At 41.5% G+C, this 12,531-nt stretch overlaps 1 protein-coding gene across 1 annotated transcript in view; it reads right to left on the bottom strand.

Moving 5' to 3' along the window:
- Window positions 1–12,531, bottom strand: part of CRYBG3 (crystallin beta-gamma domain containing 3) — a 130,095-nt gene that overhangs the window by 60,892 nt on the left and 56,672 nt on the right. Inside the window, exons 8-11 of the mRNA XM_080656497.1 lie at window positions 9,352–9,488; window positions 5,399–5,513; window positions 2,839–2,874; window positions 478–611 (exon numbers count right to left, since the gene is read on the bottom strand). Of these exons, the coding sequence (XP_080512623.1) occupies window positions 478–611; window positions 2,839–2,874; window positions 5,399–5,513; window positions 9,352–9,488 (422 nt within the window). The remainder of the gene's footprint in view (window positions 1–477; window positions 612–2,838; window positions 2,875–5,398; window positions 5,514–9,351; window positions 9,489–12,531) is intronic.

Here is a 12,531-nt window from a genome sequence, read left to right as displayed (position 1 = left end):
GATTCCCGGTCAGGGCATATGCCTGGGTTGTGGGCTCCATTCCCAGTGTGGGGCGTGTAGGAGGCAGCCAATCAATGATTCTCTCTCATCATTGATGTTTCAATCCTTCTCTCCCTTTCCCTTCCTCTCAGAAATCAATGAAAATATTTAAAACAAACAAACAAAAAAAAACTAGGGCTCTCATCCATGTTCATAATCTGTAAGAAAATAATTTTATTTGCAATTCTTATTTCTATCTTGTGATTAGTAATACTAAGTGCTGAAGTTTTGGAAACTATTTTCTATATTTAATCTACCTCAAAATCTGTAATGCCAAGAGTTCACAGGAAGCTACTAGTAGCTAATACTTTATTTCCCATATTATCAAAGGAATTTATATCTTCAGATTAAGGCAGGTGGTTTTTGCTCTGCTTAGCCCATTTTCTGTACTGACCTTCATAAATAGACTAAATCAACTATTGAAAATATGACACTCACACTCCACCGATGACACGAATAGATCCAATTCCATGAAAGTCCTCATCATTTTTTAAAAAATTAGGAACAGAATCTATATGTTCACTAAACTCTTTGGCCTGTCCATGGAAGTGAGGTTCTTCATAAATAATAACCTGAAAAATATGAAAGAAAAGTACTTAACATGCTCATATTTTAGAATAGATACACACTAAAGACAACACCATGAATAAGGATCACGGTCTGTTTTTTCATTAATATATACTTACACTAGAGCACAGTGTCTGACAGTCACAAGGCATAAATGAGTCTTTAGCATCACAATGATAAAATATCTTAACAGTATACTTCTCTTATATTAATATACTCAAGTCTGATCACATTGTTCTGATTACCCAAATCCTAGGACTCTCTCATAGGATAAACTTTCTTATAACTCGTTCTTGAATTATCTTTCTAAGTTTATTCCTGTGGTTAGAATTTAATACAAACCTTCCTTATACTTATGGAATTTCCCCTGTAAGAAACAAAAACTCTTTTGAGGTTCCAGGGCATAGTAATAAATTATCTATGGATTTGAGAAAACATATGCTGTTTCTTATAACGCTGCTTCTATGGTCGTTACTATTTAACGAGAAGAAAGAGACAGGCAAATTCTTGAGTCTAAGTATAAAACTTCCTAAAAATAAAAATGATTGAAAAAGTTATAGTATTTTTACTCCATAGTGGATTTAAATTAGGGGGGAGGAGGTAAGTGTAGAAGGAAATAAATTTGCAATATTTCATTTACTTCAAACTTGGATTGGTACAAGTATTTCTTTTCCACCATTTTGATACTCTTTATTCTCAAGTATGAGCTGCCCTTAGTATGTGTAAGTGCTAACAGTGCTAGTCTACCCACATACTATCACTTGGTCCTATTTGTGGCTAATGGCATAATCTGTGCACAACTGGCAACACATGACCTTGGCAAGTAAGATCCCGTGCTTTACCACAGCGAACCAGCAAGTGATAGCTCTTATTATTACTTTCTTTTTAATAAATCTTTGTTGTTGAAAGTATTAGGTATGTCCCCTTTTTATCCCCCATTGCCCTCTCCTCCCCCAAAGTCTTTACCACCCTATGTCATGTCTATGGGTTAGGCATAGCTCTTTTTAAAAAAACTGATAAAATTATACAGACTGAAGTAAACATGTAGCACTGCTCCTGCAGTTTTCTACCTGTTAAGTCTTCACCAGGTGCTGACTTAATGAAGTAATGAAGTTTTATTGGGTTTAATACATATGCCGAACACACCCAAAATAAGAAGCGATAATCCTTTGATGAGTAAGCCATAACTAACATCTAACACCTTGAAAACTGTGACTGTCTATGATAGCCATTCCATTCATACACCCCTACAACCTGCCAGACTGCAATGTCCAAGGAAGACCCAGCCTGCTGCACCTAAGTTCTGACTCAGCAAGCAAGGAGACTGCGACAGGAGCTACTCAGGGAGTGTCCCAGCTAATTCTGCATCTACTAGTCCCTGGTTTGAAACTTTGGTTAAAAGTTAGAATCACTGGGGAAGCTCTGGAAAATATGACCGCACCCAGGACCAAAACAGTACCTTTGTGAGTGGAACCCAGGCGTATTTTTTTTTTAACTCAGATATGTGTGATTCCATCATACAGCCAAAATGTATTAGACAACCTCAGATACTGAGTTCCAAAAGACTCCATCTAGAGAGAATGGTAGTCAATTCCACAAATCAGGAAGCCCCCAATGGCAGGTTTGGATGTGTGTGTTTGGAGGAAAGGAGAATGGATAACTCGCTGCCCACCCCTGCCCCGGAGGTGCCGTGCCCTCATTACACAGAGGCCTACTGGCAGCTTTTCTCACTGCACTTCTATCTTCTGACCTCTCCTTAGACACATTTTATCATTCTATTTCTTCCTGTCTTTCCCAAAATGTGCTTAATTGTGGCACTGCTACCACTCTAGTTTTCGTCGCCTCTATCCCTCCCTTTAAATACTCATGATTTAAAAACTGCCATCTACCTGATAGAGCTATCTACAGCCTCTAACCATCCTAAATCTCCTTGAGAATCACCCCAAATGCCTGCTAGGTATCTCCACCTGAATATCTAGCTGCCACCTACACCCCACCCCAAACCAAAATCAAACTTACCACTTTTTCATCTGTCAGTAGGTGCTTATTGGGTTTGACTGCGTTTTCAGTACAGCCCTGGGCTTTCGTGCAGTCACTTCCCCCTACCCCAACATCCACAAGCTGGGCATTGTTAACATATATTCAGGTAACTGTTTTCTATTTTAACAGTTCAAATTACACAAAAAATTCTCAATCTTTTTTAGCTACTACAAAAACCTGTTCCAAACATACCTTTAAGTTCAAGGGCATTTCCACTTTCAGTCCACCCTTAAAATAATAAGAAATTTTCATGTTAAATATATAAACATTTAAAACATTTGAAAGTAACTACATGACATGCATATATAGGTTATATAAAAAATCTGATTAGTGAAGATTATGTACCAGTTAAATTTAAGTTGTGGTAAATTTAAAATTTTAAGAACAGAACTCTACAATAGTTACAATCAAGCCAGACTTCTCTACATCAATGTAGATGGGGCAGGAGATATTAAAAGATACTTTCCAGCCTGGCCAGTGTGGCTCAGTGGTTGAGCAATAACCTATGAACCAGGAGGTCACAGTTCGATTCCCAGTCAGGGCACATACTTGGGTTGTGGGCTCGATTCCCAGTGTGGGGCGTGCAGGAGGCAGCCAGTCAGTGATTCTCTCTCATCATTGATGTTTCTATCTATCTCTCTCTTTCTCTCCCCCTTCCTCTCTGAGATAAAAAAAAAACCCCACATATGTATTATACTTTACAGATTACAATAACTACAAGGAAGAAAACAGAACTTTAGTCCTTAAGCACACATGAGCAATTAAAGATTTAATCCCAAATCCAAAAATAAGAGCGGAATTGTTAGATTTAAAAACCGCATTTGGCAGAAGAGATTTCTAAAGCACTTATTACTAAAGTCTTCTCTACAATTGCTTGGGCTTTTAAATTAGAGAGAGCACTTCCTCTTCCACTTTCTGTCAATACTTTTTATCACATTTAATGTCTTTTTGGTCTCAAGGTTATAGAGCAAGTATGCCAAACTTGTGGCCCATGGGCCACATGCCTCATTTGGCCCATGTTAGCCTCTGAGTTTGACATGCTTGTTGTAGAGCATAAAAAGTACCTTTTTTCTCACAAAAAAACACACAACTAATTCTATAATCTACTTGTTTCTAATGCTATCACTCATTATAATATTTCTTAAAATTTCTTAGTAATTTTTAAAAAAGGCACAAAATAGCCAAATATGCCTTTATCATACAGGTAACATTTAATTAATACTTTGCACCTCAAATAAAAATGTTTGCAAGAAAACAAATAAACACTGACGGTACTTATCTTTAAGAAAGCCACCACTGACAGACTGCCCATTTATTACTAATGCTGAGCTTAGCATGCATTACTACAATTGAAGAGTATAATTTATAAGTAATTTATAATAAGCATAAAAAAGCAAATTCAAAACTTTATTAAATAGTCAAAAATTTCACAGAACATTTATAAAAAAACTAGAGGCCCAGTGCATGAAATTCGTGCACAGGGTATGTGTCCCTCAGCCCAGCCTGCACCGTCTCCAATCCAGGACTGCTGGTTCCCAACTACTCGCCTGCCTGCCTTCCTGACTGCCCCTAACCGCTTCTGCCTGCCAGCCTGATCACCCCCTAACCACACCCCTGCCAGCCTGATTGATGCCTAACTGTCCCCTGCAAGCCTGATTGCCCCTAACTGCCCTCCCCTGCAAGCCTGGTCACCCCTAACTGCTCTCCCCTGTAGGTCTGGGTCCCCCACAACTGCCCTTCCCTGCAGGCCCAGTAGCCCCCAACTTCCCTCCTCTGCCGGCCTGGTCGCCCCTAACTGCCCTCCCCTGCTGGCCTGATCGCCCACAACTGCCCTCCCCTGCAGGCCTGATCCCTCCCAACTGCCCTCACCTGCTGGCCATCTTGTGGCGGCCATCTTGTGTGCACAAAAGGCAGCCATCTTGTGTGTTGGAGCGACAGTCAATTTGCATATTACTCTTATTAGATAGGATAGAGGCCTGGTGCACAGGTGGGGGCCAGCTGGTTTGCCCTGAAGGGTGTCCTGGATCAGGGTGGGGGTTCCCTTGGAGCATGGGGCGGCCTGGGCAAGGGGCCTGTGGTGGTTTGCAGGCCGGCCACGCCCCCCGGCAACCCAAGCGGAGGCCCTGGTATTGGGATTTATTTTTCTTCTATAATTGAAACTTTATAGTCTTGAGCGGAGGCCAGGGCCAGCCAGGAAGTTTGGCTTCCTCCATCACCAGGGAAACCCAAGCCTCCTGCTTGCTCCGTGGCCATAGCCATTTTTGTTGGGATTTATTCATCTTCTATAATTGAAACTTTGTAGCCTTGAGCAGAGGCCTGGGCTTGCCAGGGTGTCCAGGAAGCTTGGCTTCCTCCATTGCCGGGGAAACCCAAGCCTCCTGCTCGATCCGTGGCTGCAGCCATCTTGGTTGGGTCAATTTGCATGCTCGCTCCTGATTGGCTGGTGGGCATGGCTTGTGGGTGTAGTGGAGGTACGGTCAATTTGCATATTACTCTTTTATTAGATAGGATTGCATGTACTGTTTAAACTTAGCACAAAATAAATTAGATGTTTGTCTTCTGGAAAAAAATTAAAATTTCTCACATAGATATTCTCTATAATATAAAGAAACAACAATGAATTCATCATTTGTTGATTCAGGTAGTATTCATATTCATTTCTCAGGATTGAGATGCATGAGCAATCATCAGAGCTATTTAATTTTGGATTCAAGGGTATTTGAAAAAAATGTTTCCTTTTACATTTGCTTACCATTTGAAGTGGTTGCAATGATTTCATTTCATCTGCAGAAATCTCAAAGAGTCCACAGCCTTCCTCCAAAACTGTAGCTTGCCCCTTAAAATTAGTATCTGGGTAGGCAAGCCAACTAAAAAGGAAGGAATGATTGGTTAAAGCATAACAGGAATACCTTAGTCTGGTCCTGTAAAAGTTAAAAGTAAAAAGGTCTACGTAAAAACAAAATAAAAACCCATCATGGAATCATGCGAATAAAACGCACTCAAAGTGACTGTGCCAAGCAAGAAACAGCAAGTTAACATGCTATTAAGTACTTACATTCAGCATTACTTATTCTATAGTAAGTCTATCATATGTTTTCCAAGCATTAAAAATTTCCAATACTTCAAGTCAAGCAGAATATAAGTGAAGTATCAATACCATACCACCATGTTCCATTCTTTTGAAAATTGGAGCAATCAGAGGTAGGGATTCCACTAGGCATCTTACAACTTTGACCTACATTTTTAGAATCAGTTATCAGTTCTACTGGCTGCCTCAGGAACAGTATGTGAATAAGATTTCTGAAAGACTCATCTAGCTTCCACCTAAATTTGATAATTACAGATATTGCTCATGGATAGAGTTAATTACTGGGTCTGCCCAAGAGTTCTAATCCATGGTTGGGGAAGATGAAGAAAAACGTCCTACAATGACCCCAAAATTCTACAGCACCATCATCAAAGCAGATGAAAACAGTGAATGAAATAAGAGAGATCCATGTTGAACCAGGCATCACAGAATTTTTGAATTAAGACTAAATTTTTGAATCAGACCCATATTCCTGAAGATACCTTTGGAATCAGAAAGGCCTTGCCTGGGCTCAACCCCTTAATTGTCTTACTTATAACACTAGTGGCCCAGTGCACGAAATTCATGCACATTAACTGGGAATTAATTAGAGGAAATATTTTAATATTTCTATTTGCCCTTTCTCTAAAACAGAAGTGTCAGAGATGAAGGAAAATTAGTAAAATGTATATGAAAATCTCCCTCCTGTCAGAGTCTGGGGTGCGCCGTGGAACCCAGAGTCATGTCCCCGCCCACCCATGTGTGTGCCTCAAAATCGCACGAGGGAGAGAAACCAAGATGGCGGCATAGGTAAGCACCTAAACTTCTGCCTCGCACAACAATTTCAAAACTACAACTAAAAGACAGAAGGGACATCATCCAGAACCACAGGAAGGCTGGCTGAGTGGAAATTCTACAACTAGAAGGAAAGAGGAAAGCTCACGGAGAATCAGAGGAGCGGCAAAGGGCTGAGGTATGGAGACACGTGCGCAGAGAGGAAGGGCAACTGAGTGCCTGGCTGACTTTTTCTGGCGGGAGGGGGAAGGAAGCCCCCGACTGCACTGAACCCCAGTTCTGACTGCACTGAAACCCAGTTCTGGGCGAAACCCCATGGACCCAGGCTCATACAGGGGGAGTGTGGACTGTTAGGTAGAGAGAAAGGCACACGGAGACTCAGAGACTCGGAGACCCGGGGGAGCCGTGGCGGGTCTGGAGGTGCGCGTGCATGCACGCGAGTACTTACAGAGAAAGCTGAATGCAGAGGTTGCCGCAGGCATTCCCTAGCGGAAGGGAGTAAGAAGCTCCTGACTGCACTGAACCCTAGTTCCGACTGCACTGAACCCCAGTTCTGGGCGAGCCCCTAGGGACCCACGCTCTTACAGGGGGAATCTGGACTGTCAGGTGGAAACTCAGGGGAGTCGCGGAAGGCAGAGGTCTGGAGGCGCGCACGCAAGGGCAGGGCTGATGGTAAGCCAAGACTGTCTGCTCCGCCCTGAGACTCCGCCCCATCCAAGCAGAGCACAGAGGCTTTTGCAATTTTGCAAGTCTGATCCTATAAGGCTGTCTCCAGCACTGAACTTCTCCCAGCATAGACACAGCTGATCCTCACAGGCAACTGGCCTGGAGGTCTATTCTTCCCAGTGATACCAACAATAATCAAGACTTAACTACAACAAGGCTGTGCACACAGTCCACAAAGGGGTGTACCGAGAGTGTCCACCTCAGGTAACTGGGGAGGCCGACCCACTGGGCCATATAGGAAACCTAGCACACAAAGCTACCCTACCAACTCAGGGAAGCAGCAAAAATGTGGAGGCAAAGAAACAGATCACAAACGAAAGAAATGGAGGAAAACAAACAACTGGATATAGAATTCAAAACCACGGTTATAAGGTTTTTCGAGAATTTTCTAGAAAAGGCCGATAAATTTAGCAAGACCCTCGAGGATATGAAAAAGGACCAACTAGAAATTAAACATACACTGACTGAAATAAAAAATAATATACAGGGACCCAACAGCAGACTAGAGGAACGCAAGAATCAAGTCAAAGATTTGAAATACAAAGAAGCAAACACACTCAACTGGAAAAGCAAAAAGAAAAAAGAACCAAAAAGTTGAAGATAGTGTAAGGAGCCTCTGGGACAACTTCAAGCGTACCAACATCAGAATTATGGGGGTGCCAGAAGAAGAGAGAAAGCAAGATACTAAAAACCTATCTGAAGAAATAATGACTGAAAACTTCCCCGACCTGGTGAAAAAAATTGACATACAAGTCCAGGAAGTGCACAGAACCCCAAACAAGAGGAATCCAAAGAGGACCACACCAAGACACATCATAATTAAAATGCCAAGGGCAAAAGACAAAGAGAGAATATTAAAAGCAGCAAGAGAAAAACAGTTAGTTACCTACAAGGGAGCACCCATACGATTGTCAGCTGATTTCTCAACAGAAACTATGCAGGCCAGACAGGAGTGGCAAGAAATATTCAAAGTGATGAATAGCAAGAACCTACAACCAAGATTACTCTACCCAGCAAAGCTAGCATTCAGAATGGAAGGTCAGATAAAGAGCTTCACAGATAAGAAAAAGCTAAAGGAGTTCATCACCACCAAACCAGTATTATATGAAATGCTGAAAGGTATTCTTTAAGAAGAGGAAGAAGAAAAAAGTAAAGATAAAAATCATGAACAACAAATACATATCTATCAACAAGTGAACCTAAAAATCAAGTGAATTAAAAATCTGAGGAACAAAATAAACTGGTGAATATAATAGAATCAGGGGCATAGAAAGGGAGTGGACTGATAATTCTCGGGGGGAAAGGGTATGGAGGTGCAGGAAGAGACTGGACAAACATCGTACACCTATGGATGAGGACAGTGCGGGGGAGGTAAGGGCAGAGGGTGGGGTGGGAACCGGGTGGAGGGGAGCTATGGTGGGAAAAAGGAGAAACAATTGTAATAACCTGAACAATAAAGATTTATTAAATTTAAAAAACAAAAAACAACACAAAATCGCACAAGACCCAGACCTGGCTGGCCCCACCCCCAGCAGGGGGGGCGGACACAGCCTCAGGTCCCCTGTCAAGCCCCGCTGCGTGGGGGGTCGCAGCCTCAGGTCCCCTGGCCCCGGCGCGAGGGCGCGAGGCATGAGGGTGCGAGGGCGTGATGACCATTTGCATATTAGCTCTTTATTATATAGGATGAGCACAGCTCCACCTGCCTTGCAGGCATAGAGGAGTAATAAACAAAAAGGTACCATGTCCCTGGCACTGCAGAGGCACTCAGCAACTACTAGCACTGAGACGCTCCAGAAATAGTTCAGGCTGCAGAATTTTAGGCCAGGGACACACTTTTATTTCTAAGTCCTAAAATTTGGTGGAGAAAAAGAGATGGATGCATTAACCGAGAATAGTGTGTGAGACTGTATCTGCTCCTGTGAGCCATACAGCAAAGACTTAATAGGAGCCAAAGAGAGAGAATCTGTTTCGTCCCTGAAGCAGTCTTTCTTAGGTATCCAGGGGCACAAAGGAAATTAACTTACACTTCAGAAATATGTGTCACCTACTGAAATATGAAACAGAAAGTTAACTTTGGTAGTCATCAATCACTGAAATAAAGAGAAATGGATACGTACACTCCCGACTTCACAGTGAAGGACACATATTTGGGGATATTCAGCTCTTCTAAATTAGGGACCGCTCGCTGTATGCAGACAGGATAACATGCTGGGTCAGACTGTAGGCAAAGTTCTATCTCTGGAATACTGCAATCCTGGAAAAAAAATTGGTTTTGAAATCATCTAAGAAACACACAGTCCAGTATTCTCAGCACCATGGACATGCAGTCACAATAATTCTCATTGCTCAGTTAAATTTCTTCACAGGGCAACATAAAAGAAATACTGTTTCCCCATATCAGTTTTTTAAAATAAATTTTTCATTTTGAAAAAAAATTTTTTACATTTTTCAATTACAGTTACATTCATTCAATATCCTATCTAATAAAAGGGTAATATGCAAATTGACCATCACTCCAACACACAAGATGGCCGCATCCATGTGGTCAAAGATGGCCGCCCCTATGTGAACACAAGATGGCCGGCAGGGGAGGGCAGTTAGGGGCAACCAGGCCTGCAGGGGAGGGCAGTTAGGGGCGACCAGGCTGGCAAGGGAGGGCAGCTGGGGGTGACCGGGCCAGCAGGGGAGGGCAGTTGGGGACAAACAGGCTGGCAGGGGAGCAGTTAGGCGTCGATCAGGCTGGCAGGGGAGTGGTTAGGGGGTGATCAGGCTGGCAGGCAGAAGCGGTTAGGTGCAATCAGGCAGGCAGGCAGGTGAGTGGTTGGGAGCCAGCAGTGCTGGATTATGAGCGGGGTGGCCGGCTGCCCGTTTAGGTCAGTAGGACATCCCTCAAGGGGTCCCAGATTGGAGAAGGTACATGCTGGGCTGAGGGACACACTCCCCCGTGCACAAATTTCATGCACCAGGCTTCTAGTTATTTTATATTAGTTTCAAGTGTACAGCATAGTGGTTAGACATTTATATAATTTATGAAGTGATCCCCCAATAAGTCTAGTAGCGACCTGGCACCATAGTTATTACAATATTTTTTATTATATTCCCTATGATGTACTTTACATCCCCATGACTATTCTGTAACTGCCAATTTGTCCTTCTTAATACCTTCATTTTTTTCACCCATCTTCCCAACCCCCTCCTATCTGGCAAACAATAAATTTTTCTATGGAGTTATGCTGATATGATAAAAATTATAAATATTATTGGTTGAGAAAGTATTACTCCAATATTTTCTGCTTTGTTTTCAGAAGTCTTGTTCCAGTAAGCAATGCTCAGAGTTACCAAACTATCTGAGTGCCCAACACCTGTAAGCCTTCTTTCTTAGGAGCACAACAGAGCCACAGGGGGGAAAGGTTAAGTAAAAGCTGATCTCCTGAGCAACATTAGAAAATAAATAGCAGAGAGGCACTTCACCCTCAGTGTTATCTAATTTACAATGACAAAAGAGTAGGAATTAGAGGTGAGGGTAAAGGAAATCTGTTTTTCTATTTGTGGCATTTTGTTTTCTTTAGTACAGGTTGATTTAAAGAAGAAAGGCATTATGAAATTTGACCCTACATTCCATCACACATGCACTGTCACCATGTCCTGTCAGACCTTCCTTAAAATTTCACTTGTGTTTTCCTCTTATCTATTCCCATGGCCAAAGTTCTTCACCAAGGCCAAGACTTTGATTACAGGCCTACACCACCAGTCAAGTACCAACCACTCTATACAGCGGGGCTTCTTAGAACACCACTTTCCTCATGACACTCCTTGGCTCAAGACCCAAGCACATCAAATTTGTATTAGTTTCCTTTTCTATTAATACAGCACCAACCTAGCAATCTATACTAATCTCCATAACTCTTCAGTCATACTGGTCTCCATGCTCTCTTCACTCCCTCTCTGGCCTCTCTAAACTTAGAAAATGACCTCAACTTTTCTTAGGGAATCAAAACCACAATTATTTTTCCCTTCCTGAAAGTACAGATGTGCTTCTTTTTGAATACACAGTCTATATCAGTAGTCATGGGTGTCTGATTCTACAACTTAAGTTTCAGCAGCAAAATTCTCATCTAGGACATCGTGAAATTCAAATGATGACTATGCTTTAATAGGTAAATGCAGTAACAATCAATCAGAGGTGACATTTACTAGACTGAACAACTGTATTTTTTATCAATCAATTTTGCAATTTTAAAACTGTAATTTTCTAATTTTTTAACCTTTCTCCAAACTGAGTTCTCTTATCATTATTAATTCTCCCTATGTAAAAGCAAGCAAATTGATATTTTATTTTCAGAAAGTTCTAAAATGCAATACAGTAAAAAGCCATTACCTAAAACAGTCTTTGAAGTATAAAAATTTATTTCCTTCTTAAGTTTCATTTCAAAAACAGCCAGAAATGTCCAGAACAGTCACCTGTCAGTCTTCAAGGCTCTTTTGTTTGCTGTGAATAACAGAGTTCTAGGAACAGAACTGTGCCATACACATGTTCCCCTGGGGCCTGAGGGGCAGGAACAGAGCACATAACTAAGTGTCTCACACAAACAAGCTTCCTCTGCATTGTGTTGTACAAACAATGTTTGGGTGGTGCACTTTAAAAGGGAAAAAGCTAGGAGGCATTCAAGTCCGCCACAACGCAGAAGGAAACAGCATAATGGAACATGCATGACAATGGCTAAAAAAATGAAAAATAAGAGCGCTTAAGCTCTCAACTATCTTTAATAGAGGATAAATTTTTTTTTCTCCAGTTGCTTGAAAAATATTTCACTAAGTTCTAGCTTCTTCATGGTGTCTACTCAAGAAATAAAGTCTTTTGCAAGACTTGCCTAATTCTAGATGGTCAAAGGTAGTAAACACTAGCGATGGAAGGGTGCTTTATAGTCGCCTAGCAACAATAAACAGTGTACTCTCAGTAAAGAGACACTTACATGGCTTCCTTCCAGAATTTTCTAGCCATGACATACTTTACAAATATATTTTGGTGAAATTTGCCAGCTTAGACTATTCAAGCAATTAGTTGGAACAGAGATAAAGCTACAGGAGAGAAAAAGAGTGGGAATGAATAGCAGTTTAAAAAAGAACAGTAAGAAAATTTACTTGTCTCCACCTCATATAAATATCTTCAGTCACTGATCCAACATCTCTCTCTTTGCTCATTAATGAAGACACAATCTATGTAACTTCTGACCATAAGAAAAATGTCATTCCTTACAAAAAATTAAATGTACGGTAAACACAGTACAATTTGCAAT

The sequence above is a fragment of the Plecotus auritus genome (assembly GCF_963455305.1).
Source record: "Plecotus auritus genome assembly, chromosome: 2".
Lineage (NCBI taxonomy): Eukaryota > Metazoa > Chordata > Mammalia > Chiroptera > Vespertilionidae > Plecotus > Plecotus auritus.
The sequence above is the reverse complement of the archived record's forward strand: the minus strand, read 5'-3'. Positions and strand labels throughout refer to the sequence as shown.